This window comes from Verticillium nonalfalfae, assembly GCF_003724135.2.
Source record: "Verticillium nonalfalfae strain VnAa140/NRRL 66861 chromosome Unknown scaffold_194, whole genome shotgun sequence".
In the NCBI taxonomy this organism is placed as follows: Eukaryota; Fungi; Ascomycota; class Sordariomycetes; order Glomerellales; family Plectosphaerellaceae; genus Verticillium; species Verticillium nonalfalfae.
This window is the reverse complement of record NW_021167419.1, coordinates 1-26,321: the sequence shown is the minus strand read 5'-3', so window position 1 is coordinate 26,321 and position 26,321 is coordinate 1. Positions and strand designations below refer to the sequence as shown.

The 26,321-nt window shown below is 50.6% G+C and overlaps 7 protein-coding genes across 7 annotated transcripts; 4 read left to right on the top strand and 3 right to left on the bottom strand.

The window, feature by feature from the left end:
• Positions 1-368: 368 nt before the first annotated feature.
• On the top strand, positions 369-1,735 carry D7B24_003351 (uncharacterized protein; the record flags this gene model as incomplete). Its single annotated transcript, XM_028637542.1, has 2 exons — positions 369-689; positions 746-1,735. 2 exons carry the CDS (start codon positions 369-371, stop codon positions 1,733-1,735), a joined length of 1,311 nt encoding a protein of 436 aa, XP_028490689.1.
• A 2,375-nt stretch (positions 1,736-4,110) lies between these two features.
• D7B24_003350 (uncharacterized protein) lies at positions 4,111-4,768 on the top strand (the record flags this gene model as incomplete). Its single annotated transcript, XM_028637541.1, has 2 exons — positions 4,111-4,175; positions 4,222-4,768. The coding sequence occupies 2 exons, from the start codon at positions 4,111-4,113 to the stop codon at positions 4,766-4,768; spliced, it is 612 nt and encodes a 203-aa protein (XP_028490688.1).
• A 91-nt stretch (positions 4,769-4,859) lies between these two features.
• D7B24_003349 (uncharacterized protein) lies at positions 4,860-7,564 on the bottom strand (the record flags this gene model as incomplete). The annotated part of the gene is made up of 2 exons (XM_028637540.1): positions 4,860-6,136; positions 6,916-7,564. 2 exons carry the CDS (start codon positions 7,562-7,564, stop codon positions 4,860-4,862), a joined length of 1,926 nt encoding a protein of 641 aa, XP_028490687.1.
• Positions 7,565-9,260: 1,696 nt separating this feature from the next.
• D7B24_003348 (uncharacterized protein) lies at positions 9,261-9,995 on the bottom strand (the record flags this gene model as incomplete). Its single annotated transcript, XM_028637539.1, has 1 exon — positions 9,261-9,995. The coding sequence occupies one exon, from the start codon at positions 9,993-9,995 to the stop codon at positions 9,261-9,263; it is 735 nt and encodes a 244-aa protein (XP_028490686.1).
• Positions 9,996-10,783: 788 nt separating this feature from the next.
• D7B24_003347 (putative PKS/NRPS-like protein biosynthetic cluster) lies at positions 10,784-13,987 on the bottom strand (the record flags this gene model as incomplete). The annotated part of the gene is made up of 5 exons (XM_028637538.1): positions 10,784-10,854; positions 10,907-12,984; positions 13,033-13,183; positions 13,313-13,329; positions 13,377-13,987. 5 exons carry the CDS (start codon positions 13,985-13,987, stop codon positions 10,784-10,786), a joined length of 2,928 nt encoding a protein of 975 aa, XP_028490685.1.
• A 5,208-nt stretch (positions 13,988-19,195) lies between these two features.
• D7B24_003346 (uncharacterized protein) lies at positions 19,196-19,972 on the top strand (the record flags this gene model as incomplete). Its single annotated transcript, XM_028637537.1, has 3 exons — positions 19,196-19,258; positions 19,330-19,569; positions 19,628-19,972. The coding sequence occupies 3 exons, from the start codon at positions 19,196-19,198 to the stop codon at positions 19,970-19,972; spliced, it is 648 nt and encodes a 215-aa protein (XP_028490684.1).
• Positions 19,973-20,564: 592 nt separating this feature from the next.
• Positions 20,565-22,902, top strand: D7B24_003345 (uncharacterized protein; the record flags this gene model as incomplete). Its single annotated transcript, XM_028637536.1, has 9 exons — positions 20,565-20,583; positions 21,195-21,208; positions 21,272-21,291; positions 21,351-21,372; positions 21,427-21,500; positions 21,792-22,042; positions 22,124-22,151; positions 22,198-22,750; positions 22,798-22,902. 9 exons carry the CDS (start codon positions 20,565-20,567, stop codon positions 22,900-22,902), a joined length of 1,086 nt encoding a protein of 361 aa, XP_028490683.1.
• Positions 22,903-26,321: the final 3,419 nt, after the last annotated feature.

Sequence of the window (26,321 nt, the reverse complement as noted above, 5' to 3'; positions counted from 1 at the left end):
GCGTGATTGTTTGGGGCGGCTTTTCGACCACTTTGTAGCCGTCACTTAGCCCGCGGTCGGCCGCACTTGGCCGCAATAGAGCACATCCGCATCCGCATCCGAGATCTGCATCCGACAACCGCCCTGCCGAATTTTCTTCCGCAATAGCCGGAGGCGGAACAAGGAGTCGGGCCACGGAGCGGGATCGGGGATCCGTTGCGGATGTTCAAGTCAGGGATACGAATGGGCATGGAGACAAGATACTTCATGTCACAGCGGCCGTCCTGAGCAGGTTCCAAATATTCTGCTCTCTTTAATCTCAAGTCTCACATCAAGTCTGCTCGTTAGTACTGTCATACTGCCCTTTTCATACAGCGTCTCTATTCACCATGTCTCCCCATGCCATCACTCCACTTCGCGAAGATGCCTTCACGGAACAGGCATACAGGGAGTTTGGAATCACAAAAAACGGCTTTCTCCCAGCTGAGGCGCCACTGTCGCATCTCCCTTCCGCATACTATGTCCCCTGGGAGCGAGTAATTCACCATCTTCCCGAGCTCCTGGCCTCGAGAAGATTTCATGACGAGGTTCGAAAATTGCCAGTGCTATCAACAAGCCAGCTTTCGAGCGAACCTGAGTGGAGGAGAGCCTATGTCATCCTTAGCTTCTTCACACACGCTTGGGTCTGGGGTGGAGAAAAGGCCGAAGAGGTGCGTACGATTTGCGCCACGCAAAAGCCTACGAGTCCGACTGACGTTGTGTTCAGGTGCTTCCGCCAGCCGTGTCCGTCCCCATTTTACGTGTTGCAAAGCACCTGGAGCTGCCACCGGTCGCAACGTACGCCGCACTCAACCTTTGGAACTTCTCGAGCTCGAGTACAGACTTTACCGACCTCGACAAGCTCGAGTCACTCCACACATTTACCGGAACTCGTGACGAGGCCTGGTTTTATCTTGTGTCGGTGGCAATGGAGGCCGAGGGTGCGCACATCGTCTCGTCCATGTTGAACGGGCTTGATGCCATCAAGTCGCGGGACTATGATACCATCACATCGTCAATCGAGTCGCTGACGAGCAGCATCCGCAAGACTGGCGCGCTTCTGGAACGCATGTACGAGGCGTGTGACCCCATGTGCTTCTTTTACAAGATTCGACCATTCCTAGCGGGCAGCAAAAACATGGCGGCAGCGGGTTTGCCCAATGGAGTCTTTTACGACGAAGGGAATGGCAAGGGCAGCTGGCAGCAGCTCCGAGGCGGCAGTAACGGCCAGAGCTCTCTCATTCAGTTCCTCGACGTCGTTCTTGGTGTTGAACACATGTCTCATGGCAACTTCAAGCCCGAGTCGAACCCCAAGGCGTCCAAAGAGCCGACATTCCATCAGCAAGTCCGCGAATACATGCCAGGTCCACATAGGCGATTCCTCGAGCACGTACCGCTGCTGGGAAGCATCCGTGAGCTGGCCATGTTACCGCCCCAGACAAAGGAGCAGAAAAGACTCCGCGATGCGTATCAGGCGGCCACGCAGGCTCTGACAGAGTTTCGCAACAAGCATCTTCAGATTGTGGCGCGATACATTGTGCTGCCATCAAAGAAGACAAAGGGCACTGCAACAGCCGGCAAGGTCGATTTGGCGAGTGTATCAGAGATGACCAAGGACTCAAAACAGCTGACGGGTACTGGCGGAACGCCGCTGATGCCGTTCCTCAAGCAGACGAGAGACGAAACGGCACAGGCGGGAGATTTGAGCAGGCGATGACGGTTCGGATTACATACGCATGGCGATAGAACTACGTGCTCGGAATGCATAGCGGGTGTTCTTGATAGGTCAACTTGAGATCTTTGGGGGCTAGGTAACTTGTGACAACTTTTGCCCTGATGTGATGCAAATCGGGCCAGCCGGGCAAGTGGGGGGAAGACTTGGGACAAGTCCCGTGAGCTGTCAAGGATGCGGTTGCGGATGCGGATGAAAGTGCGGAAGTTGCGGATATGAACATGCTTGCCTCGGATCGCACGATGTGCCGCACCAAAGACGTCATTGACCCACCTGAAACTCTACCTAGGTGGGGTTCCTTTGTAATCCCGAGCGCGGAAGCCGAATCAACAGCATTTTTGTAGCCGAGATTGACCCTTCCCTCAAAGCAGCCGAAGACAAACCGCCTTCTCTCCATCCGCCCGTGCTATCCGCCCTTCCCTATCCGCGCCCTGACGGTCACGCCTACATCTGCACCCTGTCACCCGCCACCAGTGCTGTGCAACTCCCGAGCGCCCTCCGAGTCCGTCATCCGTCCAGCCATTGAACTGACACGACATCTATGGAAGATGATCCCGTCCGGCGAGTCCGCGCCCGGATTGCTAATGCTTGCGATAGTTGCAAGGCGAGAAAGGGTATCCGCCCATGCCCCCTAGATCTTGCATATGTACATCGATTGCTGATCGATGGCCCAGTAAAATGCGATGGCAACATTCCCTGCAGCTACTGTACTCGCCGGCAACGAGCCTCAACGTGCCATTATTCTCCCCAGCACCGCCGACGCACGCAGGTGGTCCGGACGACAGTTACACCATCGCCGTCCGCCCCTGAGTCTGATCGGCTGACCCGACATCACCAGTCGCCGGGCCCGAGGTCGTCGTACAGTCATCAGCAAAGCCACACTGCCACGCCAACGCCACAAGTTGGCACTTCACAAGAGGCCGCCGATGACGACACTGAAGTTCCACGAGAGGCCCGGCTCCTGAGAGACGCACAAGGAAAACTCAGTATGTTAGTTCGGGCAAGCGCCATGAGACCCTAACGTGACTGACCGTTGACAAGTCTTCATTGGCGATTGCGCGCCACTGTCCTTCTTTCAGACTGTGCGGCAGCTTGTGTCGAGTCGGGTTGATGCCAATGCCTTCGCTCAACATGTGAATCGTTTCTCTGGTAGCGATAGCGCCAATTCCAAGCCATCGCACGGTCAGGGCTCCAGCACACTGCCCGTGCTGCATCACGATACGATACCTACTGCTGTTGCTACCTACTCATCCGTGGTTAGTCTCCATCTTTACATCGCCCTTCCTATGGTTGTAAGCTATGCTGACCAGACCAGACAAGCGGTATTGTTGATTTATTTTGCCATACAAGAGTTCGTGATGACATTGCTCTGTGGGCCAGTCAAACTGAGCGCTCGCATGATGTCTCCTCTGCTGTGCACTTTTTGGTACTGGCCATTGGCTACCAAGCCACACATGAAGACCTCGCCGTGACATATTTTGACCATGCCCGGAATATTGCCCTTGCCAACCTCACTGGTAATTTGACAGTATCGACTATCCAAGCCTTCGTCCTCATCACAGTATTCATGCTTGGTTCTTGTCAGACCAACGGCGCGTTTCTCTTTTGCGGTATGTCTCATGAAAATGTAGTGCCATTAAAGATGGCTGACAGTACAGGTATCGCCGTGCGCGCTGCATATTCCATCGGGGTTCACCGTACGGAAATCAACGCACGCTTCGGGCCTGAAACTCAACGTCAACGGTAGGCTTTAACCCTGAACTCGTTGGGTATTTGCATGGGGTTGACCAGGAAAACTCTCAGTGACCGCCTGTGGAAGAGTATGCGCATCTTGGACCTTTTCCTCAGCACATCTATGGGACGACCACCCGCGACTTCCGACGTCGACTGTACTGTCTCGTATTCGGCGCCGGATGAAGATGGCCAGGAGGCCTTCGATATATTGAACTCTTCTGTGCAAATATTCTTGATCGCCGAAGAGATCGTCGTCGAAGTATACTCGCGCAAAAAGATATCTTACCAACTGACCGAGGGCATTTCTCGACGACTCCGCGACTGGTCTGTCAGGTGGCTGCCTAAAATGAAGCACGTCATCGCCAGTCCACCAGCCGAAAGTAACGGAATTGAAGTCACAGGCGCATGTCAAGTACTGTGCTCGTACTATTATTGTGAGTCTGAACCTCCGAGGAACGCCACTTCAACTGACCCGGGAAGCTGTCATATTGGTATCACGTCCTTTCTTGATGTATGAGCTACACAAACGCCTTTCCGACAGCCATGCGGGGCAAACGACCACGCAGTCAGGCCTTTCGTCAGGCAAATCGAAGCTCGCAGATGCCTGTATCGATGCCGCTAGCTTCATGGTAGAGCCAGTGGTTGATCTTATTGACAAGGGATATCTCCAAGGCCATGTTCCTCTGGTGGTGTAAGTGACACGACGCTTTGGGGCTGGGCTACGCTGATGAATCCAGATCCTGGCTGTTTGCATCTTCCCTCGTACTTGGCATAGGGCTCCTCGGGTCTTTTGGTCGCATCCTTGAGAAATACAGCCGAAGATCAATCCAAGCCCTTGAACATTTCGCCAAGCACGACACGAATGCTGGGCAGTACGCACTGATCGCCAAATCTCTCCTTTCATCTGCGCTTGAGTACTTGGAAAAGAAAGAACTCAACGAGCGAATTCAGCGAACGGAAAGCTCATCACAGCTGTTTGGTCTTGTTCCACGCGAAGGCCAAGAGGCCCTGCCGCAGCAGTCGTACTCTCAGTCGGTCTCGGACCGTCGCAACTCGCTGGGTCGAAACTCTGGGGCCTCCGGCTATCTCGGCCTCGGAACGCCACCTTTCGGTGACATTGATTCGGGATTCCTGGGCTTGTCAGACTCTTTGCCCCAGACACCAAATCTTTCGGCGTTTCTCGACGGGAGACTGGATACTGGTGGGGACCCCGGTTTTGGGGATCTCAATCTCTTCCAGCTGCTGGACGGAGAAGGGCACATCGACCTTGGATCATTCATGTAATTTCCAAGCAGCCAACGATACGGTAAAAAGCCAACAAAAAGGCATCGCCGCAGAACGATTCACCATGAATGTTTATGTCTAGAGAGTATGTCTAGAGAGGTTGCGACTTCATAACAGCGTAGTTTCTGTCCGGGCTTGCATCCGACGCGGCAGCTGCATCTGAATCATCACCATTGCTGCCGTAGCCGTCCTCTGCCCTCGGATGTCTGGGAACATCAAATGATATGGACCTCCTCGCGCGTCGTCCCTCACGCGACCGCATCGAGCCCCCAGCCGACTGCTCGCGTGACGACTTTCTCGACTTGGCCGGGGCCTTCCCCTTGTCGTCGGAGCTATCGGTATCACTTGAATCCGAGACGGCGCGGATTCGTTCCGTCGTTTTCACGGAGGACGCACCCACAGACTGAGCGCGCGAATGGGCGCGCGACAAAGGGTCTGCCGCTGTGGTTCCGGACAGCTCCGAAGCATTCGACAAATGACGTCGCGTCTGGCGGGCAGGCTGGCCAGTGGATTGGCGACACGATTCGGCGCCGTCAACCTCGAGGGATCGGCGATCAGCGCGCCCGCGTTTGAAATTGGCGTTCAGAGCAGAGTCGACCGCTGTCTTGCCCGTGCAGGCGGCGACAATGTCACGTTTGAGACGTGCGTGGGCGTCGCGCTCCACCGGATCAGCCTGATTGACGCAAACCTCGTCGACCCAAAGAACAGTAAAGTTGCGCCTTTTGGAGCGGTCGCGCACGGCCAGCAATGCGTCGTAGAGGCCCTGGTGGACAGTTGTCTGCATCCCATTGAGATGCATCGTGCGCAACAGGTCTCCGGCCTCATACTTGAGCATTTGAAATGGCACCTCGTGCAAGTCGGCGTGAAACACAAGGGTTTCAAGAGGCTCTTCAGGGATGATGGCGGGAAAGACGAGGAGCAGTCGGATGAATTTGGGCCAACGGATGAGTCCATATTCGAAGCGTGGGGCGTCATCAAGGGTGGCCTTGGGGTTGGGATCAAAAGCATCACCGATGGAGATGGCTAAGTCATCGCTCAGGCGAAGCGTGCAGTACTTTTCACGCGTCGGTGGGAGGGTAGCGAATGCCGGCGTGTCTGATGCCGGGATCACAAGGTTTGCCGTGGCTGCCGCAGACGCGGCTGAAGATTCGGAAGCATTTGTCGCGGTGGATGTCGTAGATTGAGTCGAAGCCCGTTGATTGTCGTCTTGGTTCTTCTTTTTGCGGCGCGTGACCTTCAAAAGCGTGTCTTTGAACGTCATACGTTTCTTCAGGCCTTCGATGGGTTCCGAGCCGGGCATGGCCGTTGATTGCGTCGCAGGCAGCCGGGAAAATAAAGATTCACGAAGAAAAAATGCAGCAAAAAAAGCTTCCGGGCGAGAGTCGCATCCAGCGCGAGGGCGTTGCCACGAGAAAAGATTTTTTTTTAATGCCTCTTTCTTGACAGTAGTTGCAGCAACCAACGCCAGGTAGCTGGTTCGAGGCAACTTCTCAGCTGTGATGAAATCGGTGAGGAAGATGTCGAGGAAAATGGCTCCTCGTCAAGTTTCTCCACCGACAGTCATGAGTCGACGCCGCTCCAGCGCAGTCCAGCTCGGAACAACATGCGGGATAAGAAGATAACATGGAAAGCACAGCATGTCTTACCCTGAACATCAAATCACGACCCTTGCGATTATTATGCCACGTCCATCTGGGGCGACAAGACTTTTAGGCCACTTGGCAGCATAGTCTGGGAGCATGTCATTCGACCATCGGACATCCATAAGTCTTGGCCTTATCACCCGTCATGAGCCATCAACACCGAGGTTCTAGCTGTCGAATTAAGGCCTCATATTCGTTGAAATTTATCTCGCCGCGCGACGGTGGCATCATGATCTCCAACATCCCGCCTCACGATGCCGCCGTCCGTGTCAACTAGTCAGTGATGGTCTGCCAAACCTCATTTTGGGCGATAGAGTATCATCAAGGCCAAAGGTGGCGTACGCCTGCGGCGATAATCATCTGTGTAGAATCGCTGGAGCCTCAGTCAGGAGTGCTTCATTGTATACGGGCGACAACACGGAACTTTGGGGAGCTGAGGAGCATGATTCGAGCACCAAATAATTCATGTAATTGTGTTGTTCCTCCATATCTTCCAAAACTCACTCGTCTCCGAATCTAAATCTCTCTCCTTGGTTTCAAGAGCCCAACCTAATGTCGCGTTCTCGGCATGGTCCAGCCACGGTGCCATGGCCTGGTCTCGGGATCCGGTTCCTGCGAAGTGAACCAGGAAGTCTCCCCGCCTTGCATGGTACAGCTGAGAATTTGGGTCCGTCGTTAGCGGCTTGAAGTCTTCCTTGTCTTTGCCCCGCCCGTAGGCATTGAACCACCATTGGGGTACCCATATCACATTCTTGTTGAAAGGGGCCTCGTTCAGCAATATTTCCATGGCACTCTGCTCGGTAAAGGGTAAATCGGCATCAGGCCGGTAATGACGGAGTGCGAGAATCGCTGAGAAAAGGTCAACGCTCCATCGGTTGACTCGCATGAGAAAGACACCGTTGTTGAGACCATTCCAGTCCTTTGTCGCGAGCAAGTTTATGTTCTCTGCGGGATCCCGCTGGGTATCGGATCCATTGATCTGTTGCATCGGAATTGGCAGAAAACCGAGAGGCGATCGGCAAGTATCGAGGATAATGGTATCGCGGTCAACCCAGAATAACCACTCGAGTCTTTCGACCTCTGGTTTCTCCATTTCGGAAAGTAGAAGGTCAAGAATAAAAGCAGGCTTATTCCATAAGTCGTCGATGAGCATCGTAGCCAGTACATGAATGCCTGTCTCGTGGATCGCATTGTGCAAAGAGTGTGTCCTTAAGGCACGTTGATAATGGGTTTGTGGTGTACCAAAATGTGCAGTGACGGTAGCGAGTCGATCGTGACGTTCGGGAATATTGTCTATACGTTGACGACAAAAGTCTGCGTGGTACTTCACGTCGAGTGTTGACAGATCCCATTCCGAAGAGAGGCATTTCGGCTTGCCATGGCAGTAGACGTTATCGATGGGATATGATTGGTGATGGAATAGCAAAAAAGATGATACAAGGCGGCTTTGGTGAAGCCATACTAGCTGCAAAACAACCAGACACAGAACACCACTGCACAAAGCTTTCAGAACTCCGCAACTGAAGAATCCCATAGCTGGTAAGTATTGTGGTGTCTGTATATATAGTTCTGCTATAACCTTCCCTCCTTCTTAGTTTATAACTTTTGGAAAAGTAGGTTAAACCCTTATCTAAACCCGCTTATAAGCTGTCGGCCGCTATCTTTCCTTTCCCTTTTTCTTATTATATCCTCTAAGGCTCCCCCTAAGACTCCCTCCGAGGCGCTTTCTATACTACTACTACTATTATCTATAGAGTCGTAGCTTAGACGATGTAACCCTAAGTAGATCTTATTAAAAGGATTCGTAATATCCTTATTACTAATACTTACGTTTAAGTCGCTATATAAGAGAGTCGTAGTTAGCGACTCCGTTATAACCCCGGAGATAGCGAGAAGACTCGCTTAGCCCTTAACGGCCCCTATTATTGAAACCTTAGCTGTTTAGGCCTGAAAAGTAAACTCTACTCGTACTAAAATTATAAGATTTAGGAAAGTCTAAAAATCTTATACTTTTACTAGTATAATAATAATCGATATTATAGGGAGTAAGGGTTTTATAATCCTGCTAGTAGCTAGAATAAAAGCTAAACTATATTAATATATATATTATTAGAAAGATTCCCCCGACGCTTATCTATTACGAGAGAATTTCCTGGGATGTGGAATGTTGCTGCCTCAATAACCAACTCGAAACTCGTATCTATCATTTCCTGGCTTACGGACAACGAAAAGCCTTTGTAGGCGAGGTTTATCCTCGGGTCGAAATTCGCCTAGCCTCGGCCGAAGTGCCGGATATGAGGCGCGTTACGGCAACGCTGAGTCAATGGGCTGACAATATTCACGATGAGTCAGTAAACTGACGAGATGCATGGTGACCTGAAGTTGCCTAAGGAGGCATGATTGCTGTTTGAAAATTGTCAAACAGCAAAAAAGGAGCATCTGACAGGTATGGAACGACATTTTCTTAGTTTTGTGATACATGGGGTTCTTCCAGGTCAAGGCACAGTAAGTCTTTCATTCGTATCAGCGGGATCGGTGTGGCCCGATGGGCTGTCAATTCAGCAGCGGAAAGAAATGATGTAAGCTTGGTGAATTCAATAACACATCTTCAAGATGTGCTATAACTAACTACCTAGGATGCTCAATGCGATGGTAGTCTCTATCTTACCGCTTGATCACACAAATTTTCATCACCTATTTTAATTTCCTCCTCTTTCCCGTTATTCTGAAATCCTCCACGTTTTTCCTTGTGAATTCATCATCGTATGCTCATGTCTGCGGCTGTTTCGAAGCGTCATAGAGTCGTTGTCAAATTGTTGCGCCTCCGGGGCACTAGCTGCGGACGATGATTACCATTCCTGGCCAGCAATGAGTGTGGCATCCGAGTTGTTTCGGGACTGAGCAGCCATTTTTGGTTCTTCGAATTCCTCCATAGCTGGCGCGTCGTTGTGATCAGTTCTGTTGCCGTCAAACCTCTCAGCCGGCCAGCCCTGCATGGTGGCATCTGCTGGCACAACCTCGTCTTGCATGATGAGCGTGTGCTCGAGGAGGCAACTACCAGGTTCCATGGTCACGCCACTAAGAATGCTGCTTCCCGAACGAAGAACGCAACGGTCGCCAATCCTGACTTCGGCTAAGTCAAACTTGCCTCGAATATCCTTGTGCGTGACTAACGTGGCGTCGTCGATTGCAACGCGGTCCCCAATGGTCACCAAGTCGGGTTCCGTGAACATCAGATTCGGCTTTCCGTTCGCGAACAGCGCTACGTCTTTGCCGACGGTTGCACCGAGAGCGCGATAGTACATGACCAGCCAGTGCGTGCCCGATAACATTCCTGGAACCCCCTTGCCACGACAGCAGCGGTAGACAAGCCTTTCCACAGTCAAAAACAGCTGCCTGCGCTGGCAAAATGGGGTTCGGTCCCAGTCTTGACTGCCTCGAGTGACGCGGCCAAGGAGGGCCCATTTTGCGCCGATGACGATGCCCATGGCCAAGACAGCACTGCCAGTGGTGAGGGCAATCATGCTCAGGCTTGAAAGCACCCACAAGGCTAGAACGTCGTAGTTACTGGGCCGCTGCAGCATATGATCGTTGAAAATTCTACCCACGACCTTGATTGAACAGAACACTGGAACATTCCAGAAGAATACCGTGAAAGTTGATATAAAGGCCGAGTAGAAGAATACAAGAGCTGAGCTGGAGACGTGGTATGGCGCTTCACGTTGATAAAAGGCTCGCCTGAAAGGTGTCGTATCTCGGGTCTCGGTTGTTTGGCTTTCGTCTATGTCCTTGAGAGAATCGACCTCAGCAACTGGGCGCTTTTCGGGACTGGCTCGGGATTCAACCAGCGTATCAAAGCTGCCAACGTGTTGCAGAGCCCTCGCGCTGACTAGTGTGTCACAACTTGGCATGCTCTTCATCAGCCGTCGACGCCTGACCGCCTTCTCAGCTATGGCAAATCGACCGGAGGTAAAGCATACAGAGTCACCTCCCTGCGATCCAAGATAGATGCCATCAGAGGGGTACATCTTGTTGCGCTGTGTCATTGAACCAGGTCCCATGATTGCTCGCTCGCCAATACGAACACCGGGTAAGAGACGAGCGTGCTCCGCGATAATGGCGCCATCTCCAATGTAAACTTTCTCAGATCCAACGCCATCAGCTGTAATTATCTGAGCCTTCGAGTCGAATTGGACATCGTTTCCTATGTGCACGAGCCCGAAATCTCCAGTAACGGGCGCGACGCACGGCCAGTATACACGCTCGCCCACTTCGGCTCCGAGCATTCGCCATATGACTGAAGTCGTGCCGTGATGCTGGCCAAGCATCTCAGTGGCCTCTCGTAATTGCCCGTCGGGGAGTAGCGTTTTGATTAGTGACGAGCGCCAAATTTGGAGAGCCCCTCGGGCTTGGGAGTCTCCCGAGCGCGGAGGTCCGATGAACCTATCGAGCACAATCCTGACAAGAGCTGTGAATGCCACGAGCACATAGGGACTGACGAGTGTGCGCAAGATCATCGAAAGATAGTGATATCCCACTTTCGGGCTGGAAGGGAACCATGTTAAAATATCGCGGAGCGGAAGGTGACTGTCGAGTGGCTTCTCGATGACGAGGCCCATGAGGCCTCCGAACATCGGTGTCAGTGTGAGAAACCATGCGACTGTGAAAAGAGGAAATGTGGCAAACGCTGCCAAAGCCCAGTGGGGTCCGGGGGCGCGGTTCGCCGACAGCAGTCGATTCGATTCGTCTGCGTCATGAAGCTCCCAGCTGGACGAGTTCAGCCCAATGCAGGTGCCTGGTGATATTGTTGCACCCGGAGCTATAATAGAGGCAACGCAAGAGTTCTCTCCGATCACGATGCGGCCGAGGTACATGGATGTGTTTGCCTCGACGGCAAAGGGTCGGCATACCGTGTTGTTAAGGATGGCGCCGTCCCTAATGTCGAGGAGGTCCCACTCGCCCAATGAAGCTCCCGTAAGCTGAACATTTTTCCCGATCTTGGCTCCCATCAAGCGACAGTACATAGCTTTTGTAAAGTTGTTGGTGTTGAAGTAGCCTGTACCGGCTACAGTGACAATCTTTTGAACCAACCACCAGCGGGTGTGATATGCTCCCCACATTGGATATACGCCTTCTCGATAACGGCCAATGATGATCCATTTCATGGCAATCCCGAAGAAAGGCGAGAAGAGTTGGACCACTATGTAGCCAACAGTGATAGAGCCAACAAGATTTGCGAGGCGGCCCATGAGCCAGGCGTTTGTCATCCAGAAGCGTGTTCGACTCAGTACGGTCAAAAAGACTGTCCACTGGCACGCTCGACGCAAGGGATAGAAGACGCAGAGTGGCAGTAGCTGTAGCAGCATGAGAAACGGGTTAGTGGAGCTGTATGTCTTTGTCGGGACGGCTTTAATGGCAGGTAACTCTGGCTCGGGAGCTTGATTTGATGCGGCGTCGACGTATGCTGCAATTGCCTTCACAGTGCCGTGGTTGAACACAAGACTGGCTGGCATGTGCAGGTCGAAGTCAGCGCGTAAATGCGCGAGAAGCTTCTCGGCAGCTATACGGTCTCCACCCATGCTGAAAAAGTTCATGTCTGGGTCAATCTTGCCAGAGTCCCACAGGAGAATATCGGCAAAGGCCTTGACAACACGCTTCTGCGTCGGAGACACAGGCTTGACTGATGGTTTCGGGTAAGCATGAACGTCAAGGAGTTCCTCATCCACGACACCGAAGGGATCCTCGGCAAATGGCTCCGGTAAAACGTGAAGTTTTGTCGGGACCATGAATCCAGGCAAAGCAAGCGACATCATGCGCTTGATATGCGGTGGCCAGTCTGCCGTCAAACCCTGCATGCCGAAAGCTTTGGGGGCGACAAAAGCCTCCAGACTACCGTCATCTGGACTCAAGCGAAGACACGCTTGATAGCCGCTCGGGATGATCGATCGCATAATGATAGTGATGGCCTCACGATCGAGCTCACATTTGCTGCATTGAATAGGCGTTGAGACTTCTGTCCCAGCGGGAGGACATCTTGCCTCCCAATGCTTGGCAAGGTACGGTGTTTGGGCCGTGAGTTCAGGTAGACCTAGACGGTCTGCAAGCTGGGGCCGCAAGCTCTGATGATTCTTGTCCGGCATATCGTCCATGTATACGATGAGGGCAGGCCGCTTCGATGGGGAAAGGTTGTGCAGCGCTCCATAGAGCGTCCACACGTCGATGCGCTGTGCATCGGGAGCGGATACAAGAACAACACCCAATGTTTCGCCATGCGTTTCGTCTTTTACCGCAAAGACGAGAGCTTGCGAGAGTTTTCCACAGATCGGTGACTCCAGGCTCATCGCTGCTGTCATGATGGCTCGCTCGACCTCAAAAGGAGATATGACCTCCTTGCTGCGGGTGATGCCATCTCTACTCCGGCCCATGACATAGGAGTATCCATCATCGCCAAGGTAATCGACCTGGCTTGGGGCCACTGACAGAGTTCCAGCTCTCCGAAGTGGTCTATTGTCTGGAACCGTTGATAGCGCGAGACTGGGGGTCTCGACTATGCGTCGTGGGTCTTCCTTATGGCTGTAAACAGGTTAGAGTCATAATCGTAAGGGTTAGAGGGTGTCTCACATGGCTATGTCGTCGTTGGAGCGGACCTCGCAACGGAATGTGTCTCGAAGCTTACGTGCCAGAGCGGGTGGCAGTCCGCCACCCGCATCACAAACCAGACGAATCGCGCTCTGACGTGATGCCTTGGCTCGGGACCCTTTGGCTAGGATGACTAAATGCATGGACGGTGACGCATGATACCAGGTTGGACACCTCTCGTTCAAGATGTCCCAGAAGGCTGTTGCGTCGAATACTGGACAGCATATAGTGCAACCGCCGGAAAAGATGGGTGCAAGTAAACCTTTCAGAAGCCCACAACTGCTAAGAGTTAGGTCGTACTCAATTTCGATGGGTTGGGCACTTACATTTGATGCAGGGCCATCATGTTGACGCCAATGTCAGTAGGCCCAAGGCTCCAGGTGCCGATGGTAGAAGCGACTTCGACTAACATGGCCTGGGTCGTCAATGGAAGAACGTCTTTGCCCCAGGGCCCATTTGTTGATAACACAATTGCAACATCATCCGCTTGATTGGGCTGTGGCTTTGGGAGGCCCGCAGTGTCAATGCGAGCCCCTTTACCGTCTCGAAGTCCGATCTTGTCGTCCGTCCAATCCACCATGATCGCTTTCACACCGACGTTCTGTGTCCAGGACTCAGCGAGAAGGAGGCGACAATAGTCCGATTCGGTCGTCATGATGCAGCGTGCACCAGACTGCACCACGTCAGCTTGAAATTCATCGGGGCCGGTCGTCGGGTCGATTGGCGCCGCTGTGTAGTATGCAGACACAGCAATGCAGACGGCAGCAAGAAGGGGCCCATTTGGAAGCGCGATTGCGATGACTGGCTTGCGGTCGGTGCAGTCGATTGGTAGAGCGAAGTCATTGACGAACTCGTAGAGGTCTTGGTGTGAGATTGTTTGCTTGCCATCGGAAGAGAGAATGGCAGGTCGATCATTTTGGCTCAGCAACTGCAGCATTGAAGTGTGTGACTCTCGGACTAATTTCTCGGTGTTTTCCATGAGAAGTGCCACGTCTTCAGTTGGTGAAGTGTCGGTCAGAGGCTGGAGTAGACGGGCATGGGTTCGAAGTAGCGCGACGGTTGGCCATGGTCCGGGGATTTCCATGAGAAGCAGACATAAAAGATGAAGCGGACGTTGTGGTGAACCAGAAAGAGAGGGAATAGAAAGCAAAAGAGCTTCTCGGTCTGAAGTAAATCCACTCACTATGCCCCGAAACCCCGAGCTATGTCTGACATCAGTAGCCGGGAGGGTGTACAGATGTTGCAGGGCAGCGGCAAGGGTCTGTTGGTGCCCGTCCATCTTTGCGGTGGCGACGGGCTTTGATGGTTCGATTCAGGGGTATCGAGGCATGGATTCGGGAATGGGTTGAGTAAGCTCTCCTCGGTCTTGCGGTACCAGATCTAAGAGACATAAAAAAATGGGAACTGACCTCGACATATAGCAATGATATCGTGCATCACCGATCGATCGTCCCAATGATCTCACTTACCTGCCAGCATGGCGACTGTGGTGAGGAGATTGGTCCTACGGATGGAATGGCCAGGGCATCCCACACCGGGCCGATTTGAAGTCATCGTTGAGTGGAGCCATGGCGTGGAGGGTTCAGCAGCTGGAGACTCATTGACGAGTGAGCGCTGGGCAAGGCAGCTTGTGCTCGTTGGCACTTGGCCAATGCTTCCCTCCGGAATTCACAAAGCTTTCAAGTGAGACAGAAATCGCAAAACTCGAGGTGGCTGGAGCATACGACTCGTCACGATAGCATCGTGAAAGCGGCAAACGCAATAACGAGAAGTCATGTTGTCAAGTTAGCAGGAGAGTTACCTCGGCGCAATGAGGTAATAACATCGAGCAGCCGCGGGCCAGTCGGCGTCAGGAAAGCAACTACTACGTAACAATGTTAGCCTCAATCTTGATAGACGTTACGCTGACCATTGCCATAACATCAACGGTAGTCCCCAAAGATCGTGAACATCTGATACTCATCACTTCTGGTGTTGCGCCTAGAAGATGAAATCCTTCATCCATGACAGTTTGTATCAACAATCATCTTGTGATCCAGCAAGGTCTGCAATACTGGAGTGCTAGCCAGAAAAATCAATGCATGGCTATGGCTGGGTGGGGGCATCATAGCTTCCAAAGAATGTGGTTGACTGACGGTCCACCGAGGAAGAGCCGCTCCCCCAGCTGGCAGCGAACCGATTCCAACATGTATGGAGCGCGAGGCTGGGCTTGACAGCACGACTCGTAGAGCTTCAGGTCTGTAGGAAGCTCATGACTGATTAACCCGATTTTGTGAACGAATCCAAACTTCCTGACTGCACATGTGACGATTTGGCCTTCTATTTGGCATGACGACTACCGCCAGCTCCGAAGTGAGACATACCCACCCGCTCGGGAAGCCCACTTAGACCGTCGGCAATCTTCCACGCTTGGACATTCAAAGGTCCGTGCTTGAACATTCAAAGGTCTGTGCTTGGCCGTTCTCCAAAGTGTCTAAGGACTGGTCCCTAATTTATCGTCCTTTTCGGCCGAGTGGCTTGATGTTCATCGGACCAGGGTCCTTGCTGAGTGGGGGCTCAACTGTAGGGGCACAACTGCCGGTTCAAGGCGAGTATCGGTGATAGGGGATCATCCATCGGCGTTTGATTATGGCGCTGCTAGCGAGCCGGGAAGACTGCCGCAGATATTGTCATATGTGACTGTCGGAGGGCATTCTCCATTTGTTCTGGTCAACCCACGGGAATGATGCCTGAGGGTCCATGGTTGATCAAGACCCACGAATTTTGGCAGGTTTTTGTACATCGGAAACCCAAAGGCTCATAGAGAAAGGCACAAGCCACGTATGGCAGGTATCCCACTATCTTGATGGATTATGGTAATGCATAAACCTGAAATGAAACTGAAGGGGTTTTGTTCATGACCAAAGCGTGCAAAAAAGACCTTGCTGCGAATCACTGTAGCAATCCCGAAATTGCGCCGATGAATCGAAGACTGTATGCTGAAACAGGATGTGCGTTGCGCAGGATGTCTTGAATGACATAACAGATCCAGCTGGCGTTCTCAGGGGGGCTGACCTGGCAGTCTGGAAGGTGGATGTTTGCACCTACGTGCTGAGGCTGGTGTGGCTTTGGATATTTAGGAAGTTTTGATTTCATTGATAGGGCAAGAGGTCGTATGTGGAAGATTGAAGATTCCCCAGCTCTGGACCTCTCGGAACTACCGAGCTGACTGTTGAACCAATATCAGGGGATTCCCTAGGGCGGTGATCTTGGTAGGGGATCACCGATATAGTGATCACCGTGGCTGGGATTCACATCTCCCAAGAGCACGTGAATCACAGCTTACGTGATTAGTGAATTATATAGGTATATCTGACTTACGTAGGTGATGGTAATTCAGAGAGAGAGCATCAATCACATCACGAGACTTATATTACCTACCCCACCTATTCAGAGCTCTCAGGCACAGCCAAAGCAATGAAACGGAGTTCACATAAGCAGTGAAACCCTCTCAACACTGACCTAGTATACGCGTTTCCACCCTTATACATTTACAGTCGGACAAACAAAGTATAACGCTACCCAATAAAGCATAGTACGCAGACCTCTCAAATTACTAAACTAATAATTAGATTACCTAGGTATGATGTAAAACTAACATGAGAAGCAGAGAAAACAACGCTTGAAGTGAAAACCCTCTGACGCCTTTGCGGAGAGTTTCTGCCTATACTCATAGTTTTTAGCAATTAGTGTCTTATTTTCGAGGCTAACCCCGACCTTAATAGTGCCAAAGAAAGACTTACGACGAGCAAAGGCATTAAGCAACCTGCAAATAAAGGCATTCGTGTCCTTCCGGAATCTGATTTGTATTATCGCCGATGACCTTGTCGATAACACCGACGGCGTATTCGGTAGCCTTCATAAAGCTCTCAGATTGGTGAGGAGTCCGTTCCTAGGCCTTAGGATCAACATCGGCGTACAAGGTGTCGATACCGTACTTAATATTACATATTAAAGAGAACATATCGACCTTGCCGCTAGTTCGGCTCGATAACTCATTCTGAAGAGAATTAAGGCTTTCGTTATCGATCACATCGACGGTTCAAGTTTCAGTGTTCTGCTTCATGTGGTTGGTAAGGGTCTTGGGTGATCGAGCAGTTGCAAAACTCGGCAACTCTTCCTTGCAAGATCGAGGGCCAAGGCATTCACAGGTCCAACCTGGGAAGCTCTATCCGTACAGGCTTGTCAGCGGACCATTAGCATGCAGGAAAGGGCAGAGCATGGGCGGTGCGAGGTTCGCTAATCACTTCATAATTTCCAGTACGCACCCGGTAACGAGGACCGTGGGCTTGTTAGGTGTTGACATGATGGTTAGTGTTCGGTAATTTGACTTGGTGTGGTGTACTTCAAGTGAATCGCCGAGAAGAGTGGATGAGAGTGTTGGGAATCAAGTCACCCTGCTATCGTTGCCCTGAACCTATCTTTACTTGGGGAACAAGGGAACAATGTTCCTCACCCCACAAGATCAACCTGTGCTGATGCCTCATACATTTGCCCGTGCCCATAGTAGCACTTATACTTCCCTTTTGATGTCTAAGTACTTGTCACGTGCATTGAGACGATATTATTTGATACGTCTACTGCAGACCGTCAGAAACAGAGGAAAAGCGTGGGCGTCCTAGCGTTGACTCGAACTGATGTAAAGATTCAGCAACCTGTAGAAGTTGTATGACTCGCCGAGTGAAAACGTGTCTCCTCACTAAGACCCCTAAGGCACGAAAGAAACAGAGTTGAACAGGCCACGTACACTTGTTTGTTAAGACGAAATTTGTGGCTTGAAATTCTTGTCACCAGTGCTCTTTTCATATTCAAGAAGGTAATGTATATCGCTGAAGCGTGGATGAAGTCTCGTAATCTTACTGTTCTAAGCTTTCATGCCACATCCGTTGCTTACCTTCTGGACGACCAAGCATCACCTCAACCACCTACACATCGATCGGAGTCGCTCATACTACTGTATTCAATGCAAAGACTAGATTCATTCTTTGGATTTGATCAGAGTCTATTTTTGTCTCAGATGTAAAAGAAAGGAGGCAGAGCATCTTGACCTGAACACGAGCTAGCGTCGTGTGGGAACGAGTAACGAAGGGTTATCAGAACATTGTGTAGAACGTTTCTTGGTCGTCGCATCATATCGTTATGATGACTTAGTGCAGTCGCTGACTCTGAATCCTCAGTACTACTATGCATCGATCTATTCGTAGATGTAGACATTTGTGCAAGAAACATTAAGGTACATCTTGCGTCCAATAAGAACCATTCCGAAGTCTAAATATAAATCATAGGTTCTGGGTCGTTCTTACAAGCGAGAAATGCATCCAAAGAGGATCTATTGATTTCAGGACTAAGCAAGTACAGGGGAGGGTTTTAGGGCAGGATGAATGCGCGGATATTGGAGTGGCTGCAACGCCAAGCTTTTAGTCTTTGGAGGATCCTTTGCTGACCATGCCTTTACGAGGCGCATGCTCTGCGCGCAAAGCGCCACAAAAGAATTCTCTATACGCATACGCGTACGTGGTCTCCTGGTGGCGATTTCCCATCTTTAATCAGACGTTTACGCAAGTGGACTGTCAAGAAAAACACCCAAGTGACTGGCAATAGTCTTGTAGTCAACAATAGCCATTTCGGCTAGCCTTACATTACCACTGCGTTCGTCTTGATAACGGCCCATCTCAAATGCTTAATACGCGGATTGACAATGATGGTCACGAGATTGCCAGGAATTACAGGTTCATAAATAGGTCATACCCTTTCCTTCACAATTTGGAGAAGATGCTTACCATCCAGCGTTACATTACTAGACCAACACTACTCAGTTAAATACACCAATATGGTCCACGCAGCCTTCATGTATCTTCTGCTAGCCTGTTCTTTATTTGGGGTTGTACTTTCTCAAGATCAACAGATTCAATGCGCCAAAGGACTCCAAGTCTTCATTTCCAGAGGTACCAACGAGACTTTAGGTCCAGGTGTATCAGGCGCACTGGGTGAGATCCTCAGGGAAAGAATTCCGGACACACAGGTACATCCTGTTCCGTATCCCGCGTCTTTTTTAAATCCCGACTACTTCACATCCGTTCTAAATGGAACTCTACTTCTGCGAGAAATGATTACCCGATATACCAAAGTATGCCCTGAGTCGAAGATCGCCTTGCTTGGATACTCTCAGGTAAGTGAAAAGCCATAATAAGCTATTTCATCTAAACGACATGAATTGAAATTGCTAATGATAGCGGGTAGGGTGCGCAGATCACAAGTAATAATTTGTGCGGAACTCCTCCTGTTTGGTTGGCAGGGAATCCCTCGCTTGCTCCGCTGCCAAAAAGCATTATCGAGAACCACAGTAATATGAATCCAGTTCTTCAACCAAGATCTGAAACGAAATTGACAGTACTTCTAGTCGTGGCTGTTGTCTTGTTTGGCGACCCTACCTTTCGTTCCGATGACAGCTTTGCGAGAGGGACTGCACAGGGGAGCGGTGTAAGTTCGACGCAAGACGGATCACCCATGTTAAAGGAAGCGACTAAAGCTTTTACAGATGTTTTTCAGAGGTAATCACACAGCCTGCAACGCTGTCGGCGACCACATTGCCTCCTACTGTGATGCTGGCGACCCAATTTGCGATGTCGAGTCGGAGGTCACAGAAACTAACATGCACGTCACGTATCTTGAGAGATACCTCGAAGAGTCTGCTGAGTGGGTAGTGGAGCGATTCAGCAAAGGTTCAAGCGAAAGTCCCAGTCCAGGAGGGAATAACGCAACAACATCGGCTGTGGTGGTTCCGAGCGCTTTGCCAACTGAACAGTCCAACGCTGCTCGTGAAGTGACGTCTCTTTTGACTGTCTACATACCAGCACTCATGGTTGCTGTTGTCATGAGCTAGAAGTTTTATAGAAATAGAAGACATAGGCATGGTATATTGGGAGATTGGCAGCGCCACAGGGAGCTGCTCGCCTCCATCATAACGAGCTCATGTATCCATCAATGGGAGTTCTGGCAGCATGACCGAGCCGGTTCTGCTGCAGGCATTGTCCAAACCATATCATTCTTGACCCTAATTCTAAGGATGTCTGTAATTCAATTAAATGCGATTGAACGTTGAGCTTAGTCGCCCGGGGCCGTGGCGTCAGCTAATTCAAGACAAGGCACTGACGTCTGCTCGCGTGACGACACTTTCCTGGATAATTTTCTTGGCGGAAAAGTCATCTTGAGCCTCAGCTCGATAGAGGTTTTCAGAAAGGAATTTCATCCGATTAAGATGCATTGAATGCGTGCAAACAATAGACGAGCCACTGTCCGAAGTGGTATGAGATGCGGGTTAACGGGCTAGAGTGAGCAGCATAGTCTCGAACGCTTATAGTAACCTGCTATTTGGCAGCTGAATCGAAGAAAAATACATTGCCGTCCGTGTCAAGAAGCCCAGATGAGGTAAACAATGGGAATTTAATGAAGTCTCGCGTCTTCTCCCTACAACCATGGGCTCACTTCTTGCATGTCCAATCCCAAAGTCTCGTGGCCAGCAACGTATTACAAGCGAACTAGAAGGAGACGGCGGCGCGGCTCGTTCCACGATCCACAAGATTCGCAGATACGGCAAGTCTTCAAGTGATCGATTTCCGTATTGATGGGGACAAGTGGGGTACTCTGGGCACAGGCCCGCCGTCGGCGGCCGTCGGCCTGAGATAAGTCGGGCTTCAACCCAGTAAAAAGCTAGCGCTCATAATCTGCATAGGGTGGCGCTAAACTGCCTCTTGCCGACTCGGCTTCTTGCACTTCCTAGTACCGGTGATCCCCAAAAAAAGACTTGAAGCTGTAGACCCACCCTTGAAAATAATTTTCCATTTGACATCGAACACTGCGCATGGAACGTCTTTGTACCCGTTTCTCAACTTTTTATCACGAACGGCAACATGGTAGTGACACGAGCAACTGATACGAAAGGCAAGTCATCAGTCTAGGTTAATACTGAATCATAATCACTGACTGAAAGGATAGTGGGATTTTTCTGGGGTGACATCAGTAAAGAAGAGAAGAAACTGCTTCGTAAATTAGGTAAGGCCAGTCGTTGCTGATAAGAATCTTCCGTACTAAATCTGAATCCTTAGACTTTTTTATTCTTGTGAGTCGATTGATTGTCGATCCACGAATGGAAACTGAGTAGCCAGACTTTCTGTTGCTTTAGCTTCTTTTTCAACCACCTGGGTAAGCTTTTTTTTCTATGACAAACAAAACGCACAGACTAAGGAGCGATGTGTAGACAGATCAGCATTCGCCAATGCCTATGTAAGCTCATACGAAGGAATCTATCCTGATGATAAACTGATTGTTTCTTTGTAGGTTGCCGGTCTCAAGGAGGAGCTTAATCTCGAAGGCAATCAGTACAATGTCCTTCTCTCCATGGCCTCTGCAGGGTAAGTCTTTCTGAGAGCATCTTTCGAATCCGTTTAAACAGAGTGGAACAGCATGTTAGTCGGCCAGATACCTAGCAGCATTATCATCCAGAAAGTCAGGCCTCGTTTCTGGCTTTCCTCCATGGTTATCGTCTGGGCTGGTTGCACAATGGCAAGCGCTGCCTGTAAAACCTTCGAGCAACTTTGCGCTGTGCGCTTCTTTATGGGCCTCGCCGAGGCAAGCACTTACGCGGGTTCCATCTACATCATGGGATGCTGGTAGTACGTAGTGTTCTATAACGCATAAGCCAGAATGCTGATAAACGATAGCAAGTCCAATGAACTCGCTAAGAGAGCGGCTACTTTTACTGTTGCTGGTCAGGTCGGCAAAATGTTCGCCGGTGCCATGATGGCAGCGATTCATGAATCCATGGATGGCTACGCTGGGCTTGCAGGATGGCAATGGGTGTTTTTGATTGACGGCATCATAACATTTCCAGTCGCCATATTTGGCTTCTTCCTTTTCCCCGACATTCCGGAAATCACCGAGGCATTCTACTTGAGTAAAGAGGAACGCCAACTTGCACTTGATCGTCTCCCTCCAAAGAAAGAAGACAGCCATAACATACAGGCGTGGAGCTTAGCAAAACGAGTTTTGGGTCAACCGATCTTGTGAGTTGCACGATCCTGCCCATGAATATTGACTGACTGCAAAAAGCTACGTTTGCTGTGTATTTTCCGCCCTATCTTCAGCGATGCAAGGCTATATCGTACAAGGCCTCATGCTCCTCTTTATGAAAAGTCATCAAAAGTCAAACTCTTTCACGCAGTCTCAAGTCAACACATATCCTATCCCAACTCATGCTATTGGCATTGTGGCAGAGCTAGGGGCTTCGGTGATCATTGACCGCTATGACAGGCGTGTCAGCATCGGTCTGGTCATTTGCCTGATTCAAATTGCCTGCTCGATCGTCCTCTTGGTGCCTGGGATGTCTTTGGCCGGGAATCTCACGGCATTCTACCTTTCGTCAACATCATATGGTATCAACCCCCTGCTTTACAGTTGGTCGAGCAACATTGCTGCAAGAACAGCGGATGATGCAGCACGAAGCGTCATTCTTGCGTCAATGGCAGCAAGCGATGGTCTGCTATGGACCTTCTGGGGCATCGTTTTGTACCCTGCGAGTGATGCGCCGTACTGGCGGACTGGATACATTGCAATGATTTGTGTCTGCGTCGTCCTTAGTTCATGGCTCTTTCTTGTGCGCTGGGTTAGTCATGTACCCTCTTGACGTTGGACCAAACTGACAAACGAAAGTTGGACCGGTACACCGCTCGCAAGCATCCGGCTCCAGTCCGGCTACTCAATGCAGATTCATCCATCATACCTTCTTACAGCTCGATAAACGAGAAGAAGGTTTGAGAGGCGTCAACCAAAGATGAGTGTTACGATTGCCATCTAGATGATACATTTTCATCACGTACGACCAAAACCCCGACTAGACTCCAGCCTCGCACGGTACATCCTGAAACATCAAGAAGGGTTCGACGGTTCGATTAATCATATGGATATGTAGTCGGAAGTGAAATAACCAGATCTACTTTCCAGACATTGATTGAAACCAAGCGCAAGATGCACCCAAATACAGCGCCCTTTCATTGTTATAGTCCATCTCGTGTGGCTATCCTCGCACCGAGGGGCAATTTCATGTGAATTGTGCGCCAGACTTCATCGTGATCATCCCTGCAGATAGTTTCGAACCCGTTGCGCTCCCAAAATGTGAAAGCGCCGGGCAAAAAGGGGTGTGTGTGCAAGTAGAACTGTGTAATGCCAGCTCCACGAGCAGTTTCCTTCAGAGCGCCAAATAACTGTGAGGCCAACCCACAGCGACGAAGGTTCGAGTTGACGTAGAGTCTCAGGACCTCAACAGTACGGTCTTGGTTGAGTTGAAAATGCGAAAAACGGTTGTCGTAAGGGACGTACCCGATGGTAGCCACGATAGTTCCTTCTAGGCGAGCGATGAGGAAGGCCCCATCTGGATGATCGATGAATAACTTCTGAAACCCACCGGCTAGCTCGTTCTTTGCATGATTTTCGTGGGATGCTGCATCAAGCATGGTAAACATGTCTGCTCGGGCCGTCTTGGTAAATGCTACTATCTCGGGGACGTCTTCGGGTGTCGCTATGCTGATCCCGACACCTTGTTGTTCCAACGTCGTTGACAGCATATTTAGTTGTCGATCTGCTGGATTTGGGACTGGGCGTTGAACGATTGCGGCAAAGTACGTGGGCAGCGAGCTTGCCAGCAACATGTTGAAGCCCAAGATTCGCTGCGAGATCGGCCTGCTTCTTTTTGCATTATGCAAAACTTGAAACCGGCTGAAAGAGGCATAGTGCAATTAGCTGCGCCACGGTAACTTGGCCGCCATAACGACCCGAGCTACTGAATTACGGGCCTGACAGGCTGGGGTGTCTTCCAATGTGAGGAATTTGCATCACACGATGCTGGACCGGCTGCCTGCCTGCTGGGATGTTCGTATTCAGAACTGAGCCATAATAACTGACGAAGGCAGAGAGTTTCTTATGAATGGGTACCCTTTCCAGTCCAGGTACTGAGGAAACCAAGGCCCCGCCGGAGAACAGACATTGGTCCGTGCCATTTATTACAGTAGGTGCTGTTCTCGCCATGCTTGGTAAGCAATTCAGCTAGGCTGCTGAAGTCTTGGCACTGCAGAAGCCTGGATACTTGATCGTACCACGGAGGTCATGTCCTTCACGGGCGACGTCGATGGAGGTATGGTTGGGGCGGGCAAGGTAGGTCTGCGTCAAAACGAGGTCGACACCCCAAAAGATCAGCAATATGGTTTCGCCATTTTAGTCGGACTTTCATGCCCCGGTTTGCACCAGTGATCAGGACAATGGTGGTCATGGCCGCGAGATGAGAAATGATGCACAGCGTTCAACGCTCGGCGATTGGAGTGGATCTGGCCGCAGTCCCTGTTCCTTTTTCATTGAAACTGCCCATGGGTGTCGGTTGAATCACGACCTAATCATGATGAGACGTGGGCGTTGTGTTTTGTTCAAGGCTAAAGCCAGCATGCTAAGGTCCGTTCCTGACTTGAAGGCCACACTACTGGAGAAGGTGTCTACATGGTGCATCAGCATCGTGACTCGAACATGCTATCTCAATGAACATCGGACTCGCAATTGCGGACTGAAGTCTTCATTGTAAGAATGCTCAATTTTCTATCGCGGTGATCCTTACATGCAGATAGAGAATTTCGTCGTCAGGGGGGGAGGATGCAGCGCTAAATAACCCAAAGTCCGCTGTTGGTGTTCAGGCAGCGGTGCCAGACGAACTTGCTCCGGTGCTCCGTTGCGGCGAAGCTGATGTGACATTGGCCTGCATTTGAGATCCGGGTCGCTGCAGAATGTACATCGCACCATTACTGAAGTGTAATGTATATGCATCCTCTCCATTACACTATTGATTCCTTCAATATATGGCAACCGGAGTGCCCGGATTGGCCGGGCGCATGATGGCCCACATACAGGCGAATAATGAACAAGGTGGTGGAGTGCTGATGCACCACGGCCGAGAACTTTACTCAGCATACGCAGCTTTCTACCATAAGACGAACCCAAAGATTGTTTTTGGTGACGTTTGTGACTGAGACTGGTGATCGAAATTTGAATATATCTTGCACCTGTACCGCCTTACAATTCGTCACATGTCACTAAAGGACATCCTCAAGCGAAAACCCTTTGCTGACTGTGGGCTAGGCCGAAATGGTAGAGCATAGTACTCTCCTCTTGACTTCGACGTGTCTCGGCTTGAGATGAGGGTTAACGGAACGGAGGTGCAGTTATGAGGGAGATTTCGCGACTAGGCCCGAACCGCCACACCTTAGAGTCCAGACAGGCTTTGGGTCCGACTCGGCGTAACAAACAAACGAGAACGAACGAGTCTTAGATTCCATCACAATGGGTTTACAATGCTCGAATGTATCTGGAAGGATAGAGATGTCTCCATAGAAGAGTCATCTTTTCTGATATCTACACAGTCTCCGCCCCTGCAAGTTGATCAGAAGAGGACGGAGTTCAATTGTATGATTCCGTCCAGTTCGATTGAAGTTTCTTTTTCGGCGTCTCGGCCACAAAGCTCGCGACTAGGTCTTTCGGCTTTGATTGCAAAATAGCACCCACTATAGCTTCCTAGCAGCGAACAGAGCTGATCCTGTCGTTGAAGGAGGCCGGAATAGTGGCTTGGACGCCATTTCCAACGTACGATCCACCACCACAGAACCCGTCGCTGTCATAGAAGGTTGTATTAGTTACGCAATTTCTAAACCTATGTCATAGCTCGCAAAACAGGCAGCAGAGTATCAGGATAAGATCGGGGCTTATATAAAGAAGGTGCACGGTCCACTGGTAATAATGGAGCTCGTTCTATTATTATAATCGGCAGGGACATTCCCTGCAAGAGGAAATATTAGAAATGCTAAAGCGTAGAGCTTGGGTAAAGCAGCCTCGATTATGACGTGGACTCATAGCAGGAACCAGGGGTAAGACCTGCTTGGAAGCAACCGCCCCCGAAGTTCGAATCCTTGCAGATGCGGACGTTAACGGCTCTGGTAACGGCTAAGAGGCTAGTAAATGAGATCAGAAGCTAAGTTGGCTGCATATTGAGATGTAACGGTAGAGAAGAATGGGTTGATAGTGTGATGAGAGATGTGTTTTGGGGCTTTAAGCTGAGAGGAATCTCGTACCTTTTTATACTTGAATGCTTAGGGTTAGGGTTAGGGTTAGGGTTAGGGTTAGGGTTAGGGTTAGGGTTAGGG